This window comes from Paroedura picta, chromosome 2, assembly GCF_049243985.1.
Source record: "Paroedura picta isolate Pp20150507F chromosome 2, Ppicta_v3.0, whole genome shotgun sequence".
Lineage (NCBI taxonomy): Eukaryota > Metazoa > Chordata > Lepidosauria > Squamata > Gekkonidae > Paroedura > Paroedura picta.
The window spans coordinates 132,074,837-132,094,304 of record NC_135370.1 but is presented as its reverse complement, the minus strand read 5'-3'; the positions used below and the strand labels follow the sequence as shown (position 1 = coordinate 132,094,304).

At 42.3% G+C, this 19,468-nt stretch overlaps 1 protein-coding gene across 10 annotated transcripts in view; it reads left to right on the top strand.

The window, feature by feature from the left end:
* The window catches only part of LOC143830368 (MAX gene-associated protein-like), a 62,919-nt gene that overhangs the window by 30,263 nt on the left and 13,188 nt on the right, over positions 1 to 19,468 (top strand). For 4 of the 10 annotated variants that reach the window (XM_077322797.1, XM_077322795.1, XM_077322799.1 and 1 more), the window contains 8 exons: positions 980 to 1,218; positions 2,125 to 2,265; positions 3,649 to 3,700; positions 5,919 to 6,430; positions 8,727 to 9,021; positions 11,119 to 11,670; positions 12,437 to 12,727; positions 16,494 to 18,415. In XM_077322797.1, the coding sequence (XP_077178912.1) occupies positions 980 to 1,218; positions 2,125 to 2,265; positions 3,649 to 3,700; positions 5,919 to 6,430; positions 8,727 to 9,021; positions 11,119 to 11,670; positions 12,437 to 12,727; positions 16,494 to 18,415 (4,004 nt within the window). Of the gene's footprint in view, positions 1 to 979; positions 1,219 to 2,124; positions 2,266 to 3,648; positions 3,701 to 5,918; positions 6,431 to 7,018; positions 7,116 to 8,726; positions 9,022 to 11,118; positions 11,671 to 12,436; positions 12,728 to 16,493; positions 18,416 to 19,468 lie in introns of those variants that run through there. The other 6 variants (XM_077322802.1, XM_077322800.1, XM_077322801.1 and 3 more) reach the window with 6 other exon arrangements.

Below are 19,468 nucleotides of genomic sequence, written 5' to 3'. Positions count from 1 at the left end.
CTGTGTCTCAGTGGATCTGTTCTCAGTGGCATTCCCCTGTGGCTCATCGTGGTTCCTTTGAGCCTCAAGTGAAGAAGGAAAAGCAAAGCAAAAGTGCAAATAGGCTCCACAACAGAACACCCTCATTGGCACTCCTGAGCCAACATCAGCCTTTCAGGAGAAGCCCAGAAAAGCTGGGTCTGAGATCTCCACCTGTGTATCTCCAGCGGCGATAGAGATGCCAGCATACCACAGCTCCATGTCCTACCTGAGTCAGATCTAGAACAAATGGCCACAATTCCATGGGCTCAGTCACAACTATATGTGGTGGCCATCACATCCCTATATGATGTTGCCAGGTTAATAAGAGGTTTGGAGAGACACCAATTTGAAGAAGAGTTGGTTCTTATATACCACTTTTCTCTATCCAAAGGAATCTCAAAGCGGCTTACATTTGCCTTCCCTTTCCTCTCCCCACAACAGACACCATGTGAGGTAGGTGAGGCTGAGAGAGCCCTGATATTACTGCTTGGTCAGAACAGCTTTATCAGTGCTGTGGCCCAAGGTCACCCAGCTGGTTGCATGTGGGGGGAACACAGAGTCAAACCTGGCTCACCAGATTAGAAGTCTGCACTCCTAACCACTACACATTTTGTTTGGAAGACTGTTTCCTCTGATGCATTAGTTTTGCTCAGGCTTTGGCCTCTTTAATCAATAAGGTGCGGTAGAAGAAGTTACAGAGTTTTGGACATCAGAAGCCTCATATATTCTAGGTAAACAAAAATGGTGGGAGAGGACAGGCTTAATCTTCATTTCTCAAGCACTGACCAACAGCATGCCAGTCTTTTGTGGATTGAGCTTCAGTGCATCCAACCATTTACCTTATACAAGTACCTATCCAGGATTTATTTATAGCCAATAATCGTTCTGTAATATGTATTGTAGCTGAGAGCATTCACAGGAAAATAAGCCCCCTAATAAACTTCTCTATCTGTTTTAGCAATCTGTAACACGGAGCCAGAAAAACCTGTTAAGAACTTTCCATTGTGGGTAAAAGTAGATGGGGAGATGGATCCAGAACCAGTTTACATCCCAACGCCATCAACAGTTGAGCCCACAAAACTGGCAGTACTTCCTACCATAGATGTCTTACCACCTGAGAAGCCTGTGCCCAACAGAGCTAAGCCTGCTCCTAGTGTTGTCAAGCCAAGAGTGTATACACCCAGACCTAATCCAGTGGTAAGTAAACAAATAATTTTTAAAGGTTAATCCAACAGTTTTGTTTCTCTTGTCTGCAACTGAATACAAGTTGGTAGAGTTAAGAGAGCTTCATGTAATTTTAAGACTGATATGGTAGCCACATGTCTTTGGGAAAGCATTTCTTTATGAAGAGGTCTTGGGGCAATATTGAAATCTATCAGATCAGATTCACAGCTTGGGGTGCTATTAGATACTGCATTGCTGCAGCTGTTCCTGGAAAGTACCTTGCCACTGTTAGCCACATTTTAGCAATATCTACAATTATTATTGTAATCAGTCAGTCTTTTCTTATCAGCCAGTCTTTAGTGAATGGTCCATAGGCCATTTAGAAGACAAAAACAGACATATAACATCACTGTAGTGAGTTTTATATGCTGATTTGAAAAAGGTAGAACTTCATATCCATAATGCAGTGGCCAAATCCTCAGCAGGACTTTTTATACTTTCCCCAGTTCTAAAAGGTCTTTGATGACATTCAGTTTGGTTCTGGCCACAGTTTAAAGTGATGGTTGGACTCAGACTGTCAGAAGTTCTAACCTTCTCCCACGTGAACAGATTGAAATTATCTTCAACAGAGGAGTCTTTTCCTTTGCATCCTTTTCTCAAGAGATGTTTGCCTGCTACAAACTGTTGCATTTTAGAAATTGGGCAACGTTTGCCATTCTAACCACCAAAGGGTATTGCTTTTATTTATTTTAGTTATTGCTGCTGGGTTCATTGTTGCTTTTTAATGTAGTTCTATTAGTTTTGTTTTAGTGTTGTTAGCCACCTTGAAAGCCCATTGGAGCAGAGAGGCAGCATATCATTAAAACAGTTGGCTTATTAATGAGTACCATGGTAATGAGGTGGTCAGTTATTTTGAAGCTCTTTTATCTTGGCATATAGATTCGAGACGAGGATAAAGACCCTGTGTACTTATATTTTGAAAGTATGATGACCTGTGCCCGTGTTCGAATATATGAACGCAAGATGCAGGAGGAAAAACAACAGAAGTGTCTTCAGAATTCTGAAAAACATATTGAAAAGGTGAGAGTATATACTCTCAATGTATGCAGCTCAGGTAAAAACAACCTGAGCTGTACAATATCACCACTGCACAATTGCTGAACTGTTTAGCATTTCAATAACAATTGAACTATTCTTAAGGTATGAAATGTTATACCACAGTTTTATTTTTCACTTTTCACAAACCATTACTTGATCTGTGGGACCCAGCCAATTACCTTCCCATTTCACACCTTGTGCTTCTGGGCAAGGTGATTAAAAGGGCTGCTACAGATCAGTTCCTGGCATACCTGATGGAAACTTTGGCGCTTGATCCATTCCAGTCTGGCTTCTGGCCTGGCCACAGGGTGGAGATGGTGCAAGTCGCTCCTACTGATGACCTCTGATACCAGCTGGATAGAGGTGGGTTGGTGCTCCTCATGCTATTGGAGCTGTTGGTGGCATTTGATGTAATTGACCATGAGTTATTAGCCTACTGCCTCACCAGTGCTGGAATATGAGGGTCAGCCTTGCAGTGGCTCTTTTCTCCAGAATAATAAATGGAGGGTGGCAGTGGGAGAAAATCATTTGCACAGCTACCAACTTCCATGCGGAGTACTGCAAGGAGCGGTTCTTTCTCTCTAACATCTATATGCGCCCTCTGGCCCAGCTAGTAAGGAGTTTTGGACTGAGTTGTCATCAACTCCTTTGGGTAGAGAAAAGCGGCATATAAGAACCAACTCTTCTTCTTTAATACACTGATGACATCCAGCTCTGTCCCCTCACTGGCAGTCTTCAAGCAAAGGTTGGATACACACTTTTCTTGGATGCTTTAGGATGCTTAGGGCTGATCCTGCATTAAGCAGGGGGTTGGACTAGATGGCTTGTATGGCCCCTTCCAACTCTATGATTCTATGATTCTAATGCACGGCTGCCCCAACCTCCCCCAGCATACCAGAGAGACCATCTAACTCCTTATGCCCCACACAGAGCTCTTCGCTCTGCGAGTCTGAATGTGTTGGTGATCCCCAGTTCATGGGAAGTATGCCTGGCCTTGACTAGGGCCAGGCGTTTTTCAGTCCTGACCCCAAGCTGGTGGAATGAGCCAAAGGCCCTATTGGAGCTGTCACAGTTCCACAGGACCTGTAAGATGGAACTGTTCCAACAAGAGTTTGGTTGAGGCTAAGATGAGGAACATCTGCTGGGTTCCTCCTCTGAACACCTATGAGCACACCTCCCCTATGGCAGGGAATAACAGTCCATTGAGTTTGATAGGAGGGGAGAAAGGTGGGTGGGCTAAGGGTGGTGGATATTGTGGGGGTTGTATTTTAAATTTTGATGTGAACTGCCATGAGTTGGCTGATCTGGGAGTGGCGGTTAACAAATATAATAAATAATAATATTTTTCTTTTTTTTCTTTTCCAGGAGCAGTCTGAGCTTCAGCCCCTTGAAATGGAAGATGGTAAAGAGCCTGGAGGTAAGATTAGAATATTGAGTCCCCAGCTTCTAAAACAGGTGTGTTTGTATAGGACGCTTGAAAATTCTAGCTACTGGGAGTGGGCTGTGGAATTGTGTTCTCATTCATTCCATCCCTTCTTCTGTAGTTGCTGGATCCAACAACAGTTATGTAGGTATCACCATAAATTCTTGGAGAATTACATGTGCATCTAAAATCGGTCGAGTAGTACTTTTATTGGTTCTTAGAGCATTGAAGAAAAAACAATATAGATACAAAATCTACAAATTTAAAGTGCAAGAAACTCTTTAGCATTAAACTATTTGAGTAGTATTTCCCATTCTTGTTAGAGGATACCTTTGAGAGGAAACAAGAAATTTATACCCTTATTCATGTGTGGGATGTAAAAGTAGATGTGCTTTTATTTTTATAAAATGCCTTCATGAAACTTTTCAGCTCCCAGTTTGAATCAGATTTGAAATTTTTGAAGGCCTGATTACATTTAGTTTTCATTTTTTATGGTGTATTTTGGTTGTCGCAGCTGAGTTGGTTTTTATCTAATTGATTTTGCTTAGGAAGGTTATTCTTGGTAGTTTCAGAGCCTCCTGTGCAAAAAAAGCCATGTGGGTAGAGTGAGGAGGTAGGCTGCAATGAAGGAAGAATGGTAGGAGAAAATTGCCCTTCACTGATGAAAAAGGAAAGAGTGAGTTACTGCCTGTTGGTGTCGTGGTTAGGAGTGCAGACTTCTAATCTGGCATGCCAGGTTCAATTCTGCACTCCCCCACATGCAGCCAGCTGGGTGACCTTGGGCTCACCACGGCACTGATAAAGCTGTTCTGACCAAGCAGTGATATCAAGGCTCTCTCAGCCTCACCCACCCCACAGGATGTCTGTTGTGGGGAAAGGAAAGGGAAGGCGACTGTAAGCTGCTTTGAGACCCCTTCGGGTAGAAGAAAATGGTATATAATGATGTGACGCAGACCACTGCTTATTCATATGGGTTCCACAACTCCAGGAATTCTTTTTCTTGGGACTGAAAAGGGACTGCACGAAGTAGTGGTAAGGAGAAAGCTTGTTTAATACAAACTTTACCTTCAGAACACAATTTTTTGTCCACTGGGGTATAATTCTGGTTTTGTCCACTGGGGTAAAAAATCCAGGTTTCTATTTAGAGACACAAACAAACAAAAAACAACCTGTCATAATCCAGTTTTGATACATGGAATCTAAGTAGATATTGAGGAATAAGATTGTTTATCTGAAATGTATGAGTATCGTAACACCTGATCTTTCAGATGGCTCTATGCCTTTAGTATACTTAGCTTATGCTGCTGGTATTACAAGGTAGAAAAATACAGACGCACTGGGAAACCAATACGCCAATAAAATATCCAAATTGGACTTATATAGAGTCGTCTCTCTTCAATAATTCTTTTATTCTTATTTCACACAACTCCCGACGTGTTTCACCTTACAGCTTTTTCAAGGGACGGTTTTTATATATAAGAACCAACTTCAGGAATCTCTTGATACAGTATAACAGTGGTCCCCAACCTTTTTATCACCAAGGACCGGTCAACGCTTGACAATTTTACTGAGGCCCGGGGGGGGGTAGTCTTTTGCCGAGGGACGTTGCCGCTGGCTGAGCCCCTGCTCCACTTGCTTTCCCGCTGTGCAGCTGCACAGTGCCAGGCCGAGGGGAAGCCCCAGCCATGGAGGCCGCTGGACAGCACCAAAGTTGAGCCGGCAGCAGAGTGGCAGGGCAGCCCCCAAGGCAGCAGCCAGGGAGGAGGAGGTGGAGGAGCCGCGGCCCGGTACCAACTGATCCACGGACCGGTACCGGTCTCTGGACCAGGGGTTGGGGACCACTGGATTATAAGGTCATACAATAGCTAAAATTAGCTTGTGGCACTTCAAACGCGAGATTAAGAGATTCCTTAATAAGTTGAAGTGGGTTCTTAAATATAAAAACCGTCCCTTGAAAAAGCTGTAAGGAGAAATGCGTCGGGACTTGTGTGAAATAAGAATAAAAGAATTACTGAAGAGCGATGACTATATAAGTCCAATTTGGATATTTTATTGCCGTATTGGTTTCCCAGTGCATCTGTATTTTTCTATATTTGTTTCTTCACTGGGACCCACCCAGTTCGGTATTACAAGGTAGGCAGTATAGATAACAAATCAGCCCAGGTGATATGAAGCTGCAATCTTGCAGAAACCTATTTCCATTCTTTCCCAGAGAAAAGTTGGTGGTTTTCCTGTAGTGCAGGAGATCCATCCACATCCTATGTACATCACACCACACCAAATGGGACAACCAAACTAATCGAGATTGTTTCTGATTGCAACTGGGAGGAGGATCGCAATGAGATCTTGAATACCCTATCACAGCACATCAAGGACAAGATGCCAAAGTCCCTCAAAGTAGGAAACTTTGCTATTGATCTAGAATCTGAAACCAAAACGTGGGATGAGAAGAACACTCCCATCTATTCTTCCCGAGTGAAAATCTCCATGCCTTCTTGCCAAAACAAGGATGAAAATGTTCTCATGTCTGTTTTGGAGACACCTAATAATAGATTGTCACCATGCGAAAGGACAGAAAAAATAACATTCTTAACCCCTGGCTCCTTGGGCAAATTACAAGAACAAAGGAAGAAGGGCTTGCCTTTTTATGCTGGGCTTTTTCCTGCAGGAAAACTGGCTGCCTATACATGCAAATCTAATTTGAATCCTTCATGCCTGATTCAGGTAGGTTTTTCTGTTGAGATTAAACTTCTATCTTTGTTCTTGAAGTTATTATCTTGAATAGTATGGTATCTAGGCAGTATCGTTGCCGCTGTGAGAACTAAGCCTTACTGATAGGTTGAACAAAGTTTGGAAAAGAATGCTTATGTATTAGCTTAACTAAATTTGGTTCAGTTGCTAAGACTCTTGGTAAAGGCCAATGTTTTAATGAGGGCTGATCCCCCATCCCTAGTTAAATCTATAGTTGAAGCAGCTTCATTTGTTTGTTCTCATCATTTTGGTCTTATATGTATTTCTTATATGGGTTGAAGTCATTGCTCCTTGTAATTTAAATTTTGATCATAGTCTCCTATGGTAATTCACTAAAAGTATTTTGTTGTTTTGGGATAATTTCCTACAAATTGTGACCCAATTGTAAATTCTTTGGCTTAAAACAGTTTTATAGTGTTTAAGAACATGCTTTGATCCAAAACTTAGTTAGATTACAGTAATGTTCTTTTTGTGGGGTTGCCTTGGTACGATACCAGAAAATTATTAAAAAATAGGAATTTTTAGAAAACAAACTTGTCCTGTTCTATACACATATTCTAGGAATACATCAAGCTAGCAGGAATTGTCTGAATATCTACTTAAATACTTACTGTGTAACTGCATGAAAAGATAGCCATTTGCAGTCTCTAACTACATGGTAAGCCTAGCATTATCACAATTTTGCCACTACCTCTGCTTAATTATTTGCAAAAGTGGGCTAGGTTATTGATCTCACCTTTCCACACATACAACAGAATAAGCTTTCTAAATGGCCAAAATAGTCATGGAACCAATCTGTGACCGTTGACACCGTAGTGCAGGGGTGACCTTGGCAAGGGCTCATGGGAACTGTAGTCCATGGACATCTAGAGAGCCACAGTTTGGTCACCTGTGCCATAGAGGAAAATTTAGCCATTTTAACATAGACATAAGGCTCTGATTGGGCCTATGGTGTGATGGCAACTGGCAGTCTTGTTCCTCCCACTGTGCCTTCCAAAGCGCAGAAACACCAACTGTTTCAGCTCTTTAAAAGGAAAACAAGATAACCTGTTTTCGTACTACCATAGGCCCTATCCCCTTGTGGCAATTTTAAAATGGCCGTGGGCTGACCCTCTGGCTGTCATTGTGTCATGTTTGTCGCTAAGCAGTTGCCATTATGGTAACACACATGTGAAAAAGAGACAGCTCTCCCCCCCCCCCCGTTTTTGAGCAGCAATATTTACCTAAAACTATTAAGATGAAAAGTGTGGAAAAAAAAACATCTAGCAACTTCAATCACTCTTCTGTTTCTCCTCCAGATCTTGAGATTCTTTAAAATGAAAAAGAAGGACAATAGCTGTAATATTTCCCAGGCTAAATGTTTTTCCTAGGCTAGATGCTTTTGGAAGTTCTAGTTCTATAAGCCCAAGAAGCCTTCAGACAAGGGGTCACCATCTTTTTAGATGAGACCTACTTTATACTACCAAATTTTGCTCTGTCCTAGAAATACAGCAAAGATTATGAAGAGAACCAGAAATGAGACTACCACCAAAGCAACACTGAAAAAAAAATCTATGAAAAAACCTAGAACATCTTTTTGAAGTCTTTTTTGGGGGGGGGATACGTGAGCTCTTCTGCAGTAGCTGATGAGCTACCTGTTGGAGACCCCAGCATTAAACTTTTCCCTTAACTGTAGCTCTGTGCTTTTAAGTTTGAGAGATTTCAGCATATAAAATTAGAAGAGTAGGGTCAGCTTGTTTAAAGAAAGAACCAGAATCATAGAATCATAGAATAATAGAGTTGGAAGGGATCTCCTGGGTCATCTAGTCTAACCCCCTGCACTATGCAGGACACTCACAACCCTATAGGTCATCCATTGTAACCTGCCACCCCCTTGAGCCTTCACAGATTCAGCCTGTCCATCAGATGGCTATCCAGCCTCTGTTTAAAAATTTCCAAAGATGGAGAACCCACCCGAGGAAGCCTGTTCCACTGAGAAACTGCTCTAACTGTCAGGAGCTTCTTCCTGATGTTTAGACGGAATTTCTTTTGAATTAATTTCATCCCATTGGTTCTGGTCCGTCCCTCTGGGGCAAGAGAGAACATCCATTTAAATACTTGAAGATGGCTATCAGATCCCCTCTCAGTCGTCTCCTCTCCAGGCTAAACAGACCAAGCTCTATTAAGATAACACTAGCCTACTGCAAAGCTTAAGCAGTTCTTTGAATCTTTGCCATTGTCTAAAAGGGCAGAATTACCCACTGTTGGCATTTTCTCTCTCTCTTTGCAGGTTAATGGTAAAAATTATCCTCAGGCCAAACTGCTTTTGGGACAGATGGGAGCATTACATCCAGCCAATCGGCTCGCCGCTTATATCACAGGCAGGTTACAACCCACAGTGCTTGACCTCTCAACTCTCAGTACTGTGGTCTCCAAAGTGACACCTAATCCTAAAGATGCTGGTTCAGAGCCACAGTCAGTTGACATATCCCCTTCAAATGCTGACAAAACACAAGTTTTCACTAGTACTACATCTTCTTCCTCTGTATCACACCGATTCATTCCACCAGCACAAAGACACATAGGTAGGTTAGAGCATTATGGTCTTTGTTTTTAAAAACAGGTAACAATATAGCATTTGTGTTTTCTTCTGTCCACTACACTTCTAGTACTTAAGAACACTGAGATCAGCCTAATGGATGTATACTTCATGCATCTGACTCATGAAAGCTTATGCTGGAATGAATTCTGTTAGCATCTGTGGTGCCACTGCACTTCTCTTTTGTTTAGGTAGGCTAAAGTTCCTTCAACTTGCCTTTGCAGTGGCTACTGGAAGTGACTTATTTTGTATTTGGGTTATGTTTGCAATAGCAGACAGATTTCCCATGTAAATAGTAATATGGCCATGTCTTAATTGTAAGGTAATTTTAAAACCAGTGCTTTGTTTGATGCCTAATGCCCTTATTTGCTTTTATTAAGTTGGAAAGGTTGAGCTGTGTTTGCTTTCATGCTTAATTAATGGTTTATTCCTGAACCTGCTCATTTGTTCATGTTTGCTTTTCATAACATATAAATATCATACAACATTACTGTGTGGTATAGGAGATGATCTGTGTTTCACTGATTAAATATGCTGATTTCATTTTAGTATTATGCAATATGAGAAAGTACTGAAAAGGATTCTACATTGATGATTCAGGAGGGGAACACTATTGGGAAGCTTCAGCTAGTGAGCAGTGTGGGTTTGCCCCTCTTTTTGATGAATATGAGATGGTTGTAAATTTATTCAGCCTGTGTTACAGTGTTTGCACGTAGTTCCAACGTTCTTTTGAGCACAATTCATCTGGTTGGAGCCTTTAAATGCCTTCATGGCCTGGAACCCCACACATTGTCTGTTCCTTTACCAGTTCCCATGATGCCACCTGTGTTCTTATTGAATCTCTTGAATTATATCAAGGTGGTAAGCTTAATTGTAGTTGCCAGAAGCTTTGTTTTTAGTTTAGTGTCTTGAGATTGTAGAATGTTTAACTTCCCCATTCCCCAGATGTCTTTAGAAAAGACATTGTAGCATATCTTTTCCAGTTGGCATTTGATTTAGGTGATTAGAAAATATGTCAGCCCGGTGTGTGGATGTTGGTCTTTGATGATCTTTATATTTTTTGTATGAAAGTTTGTGAAGGTAGTCTAAAATATTTTTAAGCAAACAAGGAGTTACTAGAATACACAAGATAAATCTGCTTTGTGTTGTTCTCAGCTCTTTTCTTACCCAAATAAATCAATCTAGGTCTCCTGAATTAGTCAGCAGAAGTTTGAGTATACCTCAGAGAAAACATGCCACTTTATGTTCTTTCATGTTGCTCAAGGCAGACATTTGACAGGGGTCTGAAATTAGTCATGTTGTCTTCAACAGGTATTTGTTTGTTTGTTTATTTAACGTATAGACCACCACTCTCGGCTCAGCTAGCTCGTGGCAGTTGACATAAGAATATAAAATACATATAAAACCTCCTTTTACGATCGAAAGCAGCATGGTCAACAGTCTAGCTCCTTTTGGGCTTTTTTAAATCATAAAACTTACTGACTTTTCAATCTACTGTTTTGAACTAGTTTCTAGAGAAGCAAAGAAACTGATAAGTCCAGTGAGAACTTTGCTTTTTCAACTAGTTTTTCATGAATTCTTGAATAATGTGATTGGGATGATTCCATTTAGATTTGCTCTTCTATTGTGTCTTTGATATATAGTAATTACGTTATTAAACACCATCTCTTTATTGTGAGAACTGCTTTGAATTTTAGAAAGCACATATTTTAAATATCTCATCTTGTCTACTTTCTAGTAGGTTACTTTGTACATGCAGCAATGAAATATAGATGATAAAATGGAACGGCAAAAGTACAACAATGGGCAGTTCTAAATTGTTCAAACAAAGAGCCTAATAATACCAGAACCTAACATTTATGAATCAGTGCCGTAGTAAATAAGGGGGGAAAGCATTTTAATAGCAAATTGCCCACTTTTCAACTACTTTCTCCAATAAAGTTAAAAATAATAGGAGAGTTATTTTGGATCTTACAAAGCCTAGTATTAACTGTGCTGTCTCAGAAAATGTGATCTTGGTTTATGCTGGGATATAGAGAGGGAAGAAAACTTAGATTTTGACCTTGTAAGTTTTTATTTTCAGCTGCTCGGCCATCAGTGGACAGTTTGCCCTCTCAGTTGATAGTGAATGCAGTTGGAGCACTGCAAAAGAAGATCCCTGGAGTTAAAACACCCCAACCTCTGACAGGACCACAGAAATTTAATATTAAGTCTGCACAGCTATCTCCCAGGACAAGTGCCGTTACTACTGCTGCTACTAGCATGACTGTGACATTACCTCCTGTAACGGTTTCTAGTCATTCAGAATTTAAGGAAGCTATCTTCTCTTCTGGCCCTGCTGTAGTGAATATTAGTGAAAAATCTGAAAATAGTTCCCATGCCATGGTCTCACCCACAACTACTATGGCTAGTGTTACAATAACACAATCGACTGGAATACCTACACCAATTGCAACCATTGCTTTTGCAAAGTCTGTAGTAGCTGCATCAACTATTCCAGTTTCTGCTGCACCTCTGTCCTGTGTCTTAACAGCTGCATCACCTGCCACAGTGACTACGCCGGTTTCAACAGTTGATTGTGTTCGTACTGCACCATCAGGAATTCAGACAAGTCCTTTATCAAATCAAAAACAAGGTATGAATCCTGTTGATGGCTAATTGTTGCCACAAGCTGGTTCACTAGATAGGCGCTCTACTAGCTTCACCAGCATGCTGTAATAGGGGTCTGCGAGGGCTAACATGTATGGACGTTTATCAGGTGACTTTCCTTGGTTGCTGGATAGATTAGTGAGCAACAGCAGGCCTTGGTTTACATATGAGGAAGGAGAAGGTTTTGCTTATTTACTTGCCTTCCTAGCCAGAATATTTTGGGGGAAATTTTTTCCCTGTGGCTTCAGAGTTTCTGAAAATTTTACATACCTTTGTCTCTCCTCTTCTGGTTTCCAGATTCATTTGGAATGTGCATTGGTTCCATTCTGTATATGTCAGAATTCCTCAGTGGAGGAACTGATATGAAATGAGTATCTTGTTTTTGGAAAACAAGAAATAAATTAGTTTTGAGGGGAGCTTGAGTTTATTATACTAACTTGTTTATGTGAGAAGGAATTCTAGGGGGAATATTTTTTATTCTCTTTCACAAAACCAACCCTATTAAACTAAGCTGCTATACCCTTGGCTATTAAAATATGGTTGCTGGGAACAAATGGATAAAGTTATTTTATTTTATGACCTACTTGAAAGCTTCCTAAAAATACTTAGCTAACTGCTGATGAGCATTTATGTGGAAGTAGATTGAAGATTGATTAATTGAACCGATTAATCCTACTGTTGCCTATTTAGACTGTTTTATAAAATCAAAAACTGAGTATGGTAAATACTGAATTGTTTTCCTAATTTTGCAGGAGCTGCACCTTTATCTCCAAGCCCTCCAAGATTATCTCCTGGAGCAGAGAAACGTATGGGACCACGATTGCTTTTAATTCCTGTGCATCAAGGATCGACTGCATTACGACCTCCACAAAATACACAGCTTGGTCAAGGGAAAAGAATGATTTTACAACCTTTAAGGAATCCTGGCGGTGTGAATCTCTACCGGCATCCCAATGGGCAGATTATCCAGCTGGTTCCTTTGCATCAACTCCAACCCACGGTACCCCAACCCAGCCTGCCACCTGTAATGTTCCGTAATCCAGGTAAAGGTTTAAAAGATAGTTATGCTCTCTCAGGTTGAGGAGAAACTGCACAATAAATACAGTCTTTCAGAATTGCTCACTTGTTTTTCCTAGGTGCATAGGAATACAGCACAGCGGAGAGAAAAATGGTTGTGGTGGTGGTGGTGGTGGTGGGGTTGTTTTGTTTTTATTGGGGGTAATAGCTGTGCTGTAGGTGCCTAGGTAATAGTGTTGGCATGGCTTTTATTACCCTATTATAAGCCAGTTTTTCTCATATGATAAAAAACAATCTTTGCTACTGTGCATTACAGTTCAGTTTTCATTATGAATTCAAATGGATTAATTCAGTGCTGTGCACATATGAAATACCTCTTGGTAATCTTTATATTGTACACTTAAAAGCTGGTATTATGTAGAAGTGTTTTGTATTTTTTAAAATGTTTTACTGAAAAATCTCATATGTCTTAACAAGAACTGTTGTTTTCGTCATAACTAAAGTGCTGTATTTGCAAATTTTTAGTTTTTTTCCCCAGAGGCTTTCCTTACAAACGGGGTGGTTTGCCTCACAATGCAGTTCAAGGCATGTTTGGAATTGTGTGCAGAGTGGCATGGCCTGCAAGCCCCCACATCCCTTTGAAGCATGTGGTGGGCGGTATTAAGGCCCTTTAGGCTCCATCAGGTCAGGCAACAGGGAGGTGAGAGATGGCAAGCCCTTTCTTCCAGGAGGACTGGTGATGCACATAGGGTGGCTCCCGCTTCAACAGCTGCACCATGCCCCTTTTGTCCCCAGAGGCCCTGCCATGTTCATGTGTGCAGCCACCGATGGGGTTTTGGCAGGCAGATCAGCCTCCAGCCATGAGGCCTTCAGCCAGTGCGGTTGGCAAACCCGTTGTATTTTTGGAGTGCCTGGAGGCACATGCAGTCTTTGTGGGGTTCTTTTGGCCCCAGGGTATTGTGGCCTGCTAGGCCCTCATCACTGCCCAACCTGGATGGGATGCAACTGTTGGTAGCATGCTCGGCCAGGAATCTTCGACTCCTCCCTCTCCATAGAGGAACAGATTGCAAAAGTAGTCCGGTTGGCGTTCTTCCCCCTATGCTAAGCTACTTGCTCCCTACCTGGCCCCAGAACACCTAGCCACAGTGATCCAGGCAACACTCACCTCTAGATTAAGGTGACCAGATTGTCCCACTTTTGGAGGGACATCTGGGGGCACCTGGCAAATTGTACTTACGTTGAAATTTAAAAATATATATTACAATACTATTTTTGTGTTCTATGCATTCTATGAAACTTTTTGTTGCTCCATATAGACCAAATTTTTAATCAAGACCCCCCCCCCCCTCCCCGGTCAATGGTGTCCAGCTTTACCGATGTTAAAATTTGGTCACCTTACTCTAGATTGGATTTCTGCAACTTGCTCTACGCAGGCCTACCCTTAGCCCTAACCTGGAAACTCCAATTGGTGCAGAATGCAGCATCCAGGGTCCTTACAGGGACACCTTGGAGAGCCCATATCCGGCCCATACTCCAACAGCGGCACTGGCTTCCAGTTGACTACCAGGTCAGGCCTAAGGTTCTGGTAATTGCCTTCAAGGCCATATGCAGTCTGAGCCTTGAGTATCTGAGAAACTGCCTCTCCACCTATGCCCTCCAAAGAGCTAGTGATCCCTGGCCCCAAGGAAGCTCGTCTATCAATGACCAGAACCAGGGCTTTCTCAGTCTTGACCCCCACCTGATGGAACAAGCTCCCAGAAGACATCAGAGCCCTACCTGAGCTAAAAACAATTCTGCAGGGCCTGCAAAAAGGAGGCATTTGGCCAAGACAAGTGAACAAGCGACTACCACGAACCAGAAGCCCAATAATCTGCACTAACTGAAAACTGGACCCCGGCGCAGACTGACCAATCTGTTGTTATTGAATATTGTTATACCACGCTTTGTTTTTGCTGTTATTAAGTACTGTTATTATATTGCACTGTTTGATACAAGTTCACTGTTAAATAAGTTTTATATTGAATGTTCATTGTACTTTACCACATGTGAAAGTTATAATGTAAACCACCCTGAGCCAAAAGGGAGGGCAGCATACAAATAAGCAAGTAAGGTAATAATAAATAAAATAAATGGGTTCCATCACAATGGGGTCATTCCTTTTCCAGATTAGCCTCTAAATTGGGGGGGGGAGAATTATGAGGGGTTGTTCTGACTCTCAGCTTAGAGCAAAACCAGCTAGGTGCAAGAGAAAGCCAGGTCTCAGTGGGGAGCCTAGCCCCTTGATGTTTTCAGAGTACTTGGCTTACAGTGTCTTTGAGGATTGTTTTGGAAAAGGAGGAAAGGGAGCTGTTGGAAGAGGTGGGACCTCAGGCCATTATAATGTTTAACAGACCCTGGGGTCAGGGAAGTTTCCTTCCTGATGCTGAACCAACTCAATCAGGCATGCTCTTCTGATATGGTTTTTTCCAAAAGTGTCAGATCTGAGTGGGAGGCCCCCTCCCAACCAAAATTCCTGAGCCTTCTCAATTCTGCAAGCTTCCTGTGTTGGACAAGCAATTGTACAGCTTAGCCTCAAATTTGCTGATCCCCAAGGAATCAGTTGGTCCACCCAAGGATCCCTGCATCAGTAAGATAGAGCAGGCCCTTCCCACGAACCTTGAAGCAAACACGACTGCAGTTGAGACAGCCTCGGCTGGCCCTCTGTCATGGCAGCCTACACTTGGTCTTCTCAATGGGCAACTCCCAAGAAATGTAAAAAATGGTCTAAAGAAAATTTTGCTGTGGGGCACAGCTTTAGCGAGTCTCCTACTCACCTCTAGGGCTGTGACCTATAACATGGCAGCATGAGACCCACCTTAGCTTGGAAGCTACCCCTGTTCCTGCTCTTAGGTCACTGGCATCCCTCTATAAGTACCAGTTGATGTGGAGTAGGGATAGAGAAATGTTTAGTTTGTGTATATTGTGTATATGCATTTGTATATATTTATTTACATGAGTATAGCATTCTCCAAAAAGCATTTCAAAGTAACAAGAGAGAAAACAGTATCTCTCCCTGGAAACTAATCACTTTACAAAAATCTTGATTTTTACAACTGTCTGCTAGCATTGACAAGGGTAAAATTCTGCATTTCAATGAAGCCCTCTTAAATCAGTCTTTGACTTAGTTTACTTCCAGTGTACTTCAACATTGAAAGCACTGGGAGGCAGATACAGATGTATGTTGCACGTGACAACTGGGGCAGAGAAAGCAGAAATAAGATTTCTTCCTGCTTGAGCTCTCTGAACATACTTGACTCCAAAAGCAGCTTGTTCAAAATACCTACAACTCCCCCTCTCCTTTACTGTTTTTTTCAATTTTCAGTTAAAGTAATAGAATAATACGATAAAGACAGGGAAAGGATGGATTAAATTTAGAAATGAAGTTAAGACTGTTAAACAGATCTTCCCCTTTCAGAGCTGTGATGGTATCCGATAATCCTCTCTGTCATTAGAAACATCATTTTATCTATCACTGAGCACAAAGCTAGCCCGGTGACAATGGAGGTTCTCCATGTATACTTGATGAGGGGCTGTTTTTTGCAAATGGTGGCCGGCCAACATGGCAGTTGACGATATTTGAATTTGGATGGCAGTAAAGGATTTATAGAAGGTGATGCTAGATCTGTTTGGCCAGTTTAAACCAACTAAAACACCTGTAGTGTGGGGCATCTTTAGTCTGTTAAATCTGTACCCCATTATATTAAAAACAGTGGCAAGGACTAACACATTCTTTTTCTTACTCTCTTGCTACAGGATCTGTTGTAGGAATCCGGTTGCCTGGGCCTTCTAAATGTCCAGATGCATCTGTAGGCCAGTCCACTTCAGTTTCACCTGTGACAGTGACCACCACAGCTGCTTCAGCTTTGTCCATGAATCTTTCTGGTTCTCTGGCACCTCTGACCACAGAAGCCACCTCAGCGTTGTCTGTCACCCCAACCACCATAGCCCCTCCAATGCTGCGTGCACCACCTTCCTCTTTGTCTGCATCCCCTACCTCCGAGGCCACTGCAGTTTTGTCGGTGCTACCTACTACTGAGGCTTCTTCAGTGTTACCCACATCCTTTAGTACTGAGACCACTTCCACATTGTTAGCAACCGCTGCCATTGCAGATCCCATGATGTTGCCTTCATCTCATTCTACTGAGGCCAATTCTGCTTTGCTTCCATCTCCTGCTGTAAGCCAGGCATTGCAGACTCTTACATCTTTGCCTGTACCTCCTGTTTCAGTTTCTCAAGGAGCACCCGTTATTCCTCCAGTATTAGTTCCTCTGTCACCAGCTGGCACTCTGACTCTGAGAATTTCTCCTTCCGGGCTAGAAAGCACTGCATCTGACTCTGATGTAGATTCAAAGATTGTTGGACAGCCAAGTAGTACATCTAGTCTAATTCCGCTTCAGACTGGCAGTTTTGCATTGCTTCAGGTTCCAGGACAAAAATCTACCTCTGATTCCATTGTGAAACAAGTTAGGTCCTTTGAGGTAAAAACTACTAGTGAGAGAGATGAGTCCCATGCTGTTCATATAGAAGAAAAGACATCACATACACAAGAAGCTGAGGCTATTGAGTCAAACAGCACAGTATCAAATATGCCAGTAAAAAGAACAGATTCCCACTCTGAAGGGACCATTTGTGACAGAAATGCTGATACTCCAGAGATGATTGAAAAGGATGCATACATGGTAGAAAAAATACCAAATGGGGCTTCTGGCTCCCAGCCTGATGCTGTATCATCAGGCCAATCCTACCTTGGCAAGACAATGAAATGTGAAGAAATTAAGTTAAAGGTTGAGAAAAAACAGAATGTCAAACGTACTGAAGATACCCTTGATAAAGTACCATATAGTTCAGAAAATGCTTCTGAGGGATGCAGTCAAACTACATTTCTTGGACTCAATTCATTACAAAAGTTGATGAAGACTAAACATTTAGAAAGCTCAAATAAGGAGCAGACACAGTCTGTCAAAACACGAAGCGTTGCTGCTACTTCAGGAGGAGCTGAGCAGATGCATTTAGAACTGGAAGATAAGTTTGTTGATGTATTGTCCCAGAAACCATTGGAGAAGCTCAAAGTATACATCGATTCTAAAGAGAAATTGCAGAAAAAGACTAAATCACCTCTGAATCACTATGGGAACAAAGATCTGAAAGCACTGTGGAGAAACAGAAAGCCTAATGGCGACTCTATTACTTCAGCAGAGAGAGGCAGGGAAGAAGAGAAAGGTAAACCCAAAGTCAGCAATGCCAAAATGCAAAATAATACATCAAGAAAAAAAAAAGTGGATTGTGCTCAAGAGTCCTTAGATAAAAGAGATGCAGATTTTCACGTGAACCATAACACATCTGCTCATGAAACAATCACTACTGGTTTTCAGGAAGATGATCAGACAGTTAAGGAAAGCCTTTCTCAAATCAGTGGGCCTTGCAGCAAAACATCTACACGGTCAGTTCCTTTGGAAAAACAAAATATTAGTGCCGATGAGCATGCTGAGAAATTTGTTAGATGCACAAAACAGGACACTGTGAAAACAAACCGCTGCAGAAAGGATTATACAGATATTATTGATATTACCGTGGATGATGTGGAGAAAGATGAAAAGACTGATGATTCCGCAGATGAAACAGTTGATGAACTATCTAGTTATCGAAGTGAAGATGCAGTCAACATTGACATACTGGTGAGCATATGTAGTTATTATTTAGAGTAATTAGATCTCTTACTGCCCTCGAGGAGGAGCACCAAAGGGTAAGGGAATTGGATCTGAGCTGTGTGGCTTTATTGAGCTATTTCGTGGACAAAGTTCTAGGCTCCGCTGGGACCTTCCCACGACTATTTAATACAGTTTGCGAACTGGAAACGCCGTAGCTGTCGCAGGAGGTGTTTGATAGCTTCAGGCAGCTCTCTTTAACTGATGGACAAGTTGCTAGGGTCAATGAGGGCAACCACTTGCCCCTTAGATCCCAGTCTGTCTTGACTGCTCAGATCGGGTGACCAGTGACTAGGAAGCCCCTTGAGGGAAATTGTGAACCTCTCCCTAACATCGGGAGAATTCCCCGAGGGGCTTAAGGAGGTAGTGGTGCGTCCTCTTCTGAAAAGGTGTTGCTGGACCCACAGGATTCTGCCAGTTACTGCCAGGTTTTGCATCTTGTGTTTCTGGGAAAGGTAGTGGAGCAGGCCGCAGTGGACCAGCTCCTAGCATTCTTGGAGGAAACCTCTGGCCTTGACCCATTCTAGTCTGGCTTCCATCCTGGCCACAGGGTGGAGACTGTGCTGGTCGCCTTGATGGATGATATCTGGCGCCAGTTGGACCGAGGTGAATCAGGCATTCTTGTGCTTTTAGACCTGTCAGCCGCATTTGACATAAAATATTGGCCCACCACCTCGGCGGGGCCAGGATTAACAGTACTGTGCTAAAATGGCTGGTCTCCTTTCTCTGGAACTGGACATAGAGGGTTGCGGTGGGGAAGAAGTTATCAGCCCCTTCTGGGCTCCTGTGTGGAGTGCCACAGGGGACAATACTTTCCACCACACTTTTTAACATCGGTATGTGCCCTCTAGCTCTGCTGGTCCAGGGCTATGGGCTGGGTTGTCACCAATATGCAGATGACACCCAGCTCTACTTCCAATGGATGGCCGGCTGGACTCCCCCCCCCCCCCAGATACATTTGCCAGCTGTTTGGAAGCAGTGGCTGGATGGCTCAGGCAGAGTCGCCTGAAACTCAAACTCTCC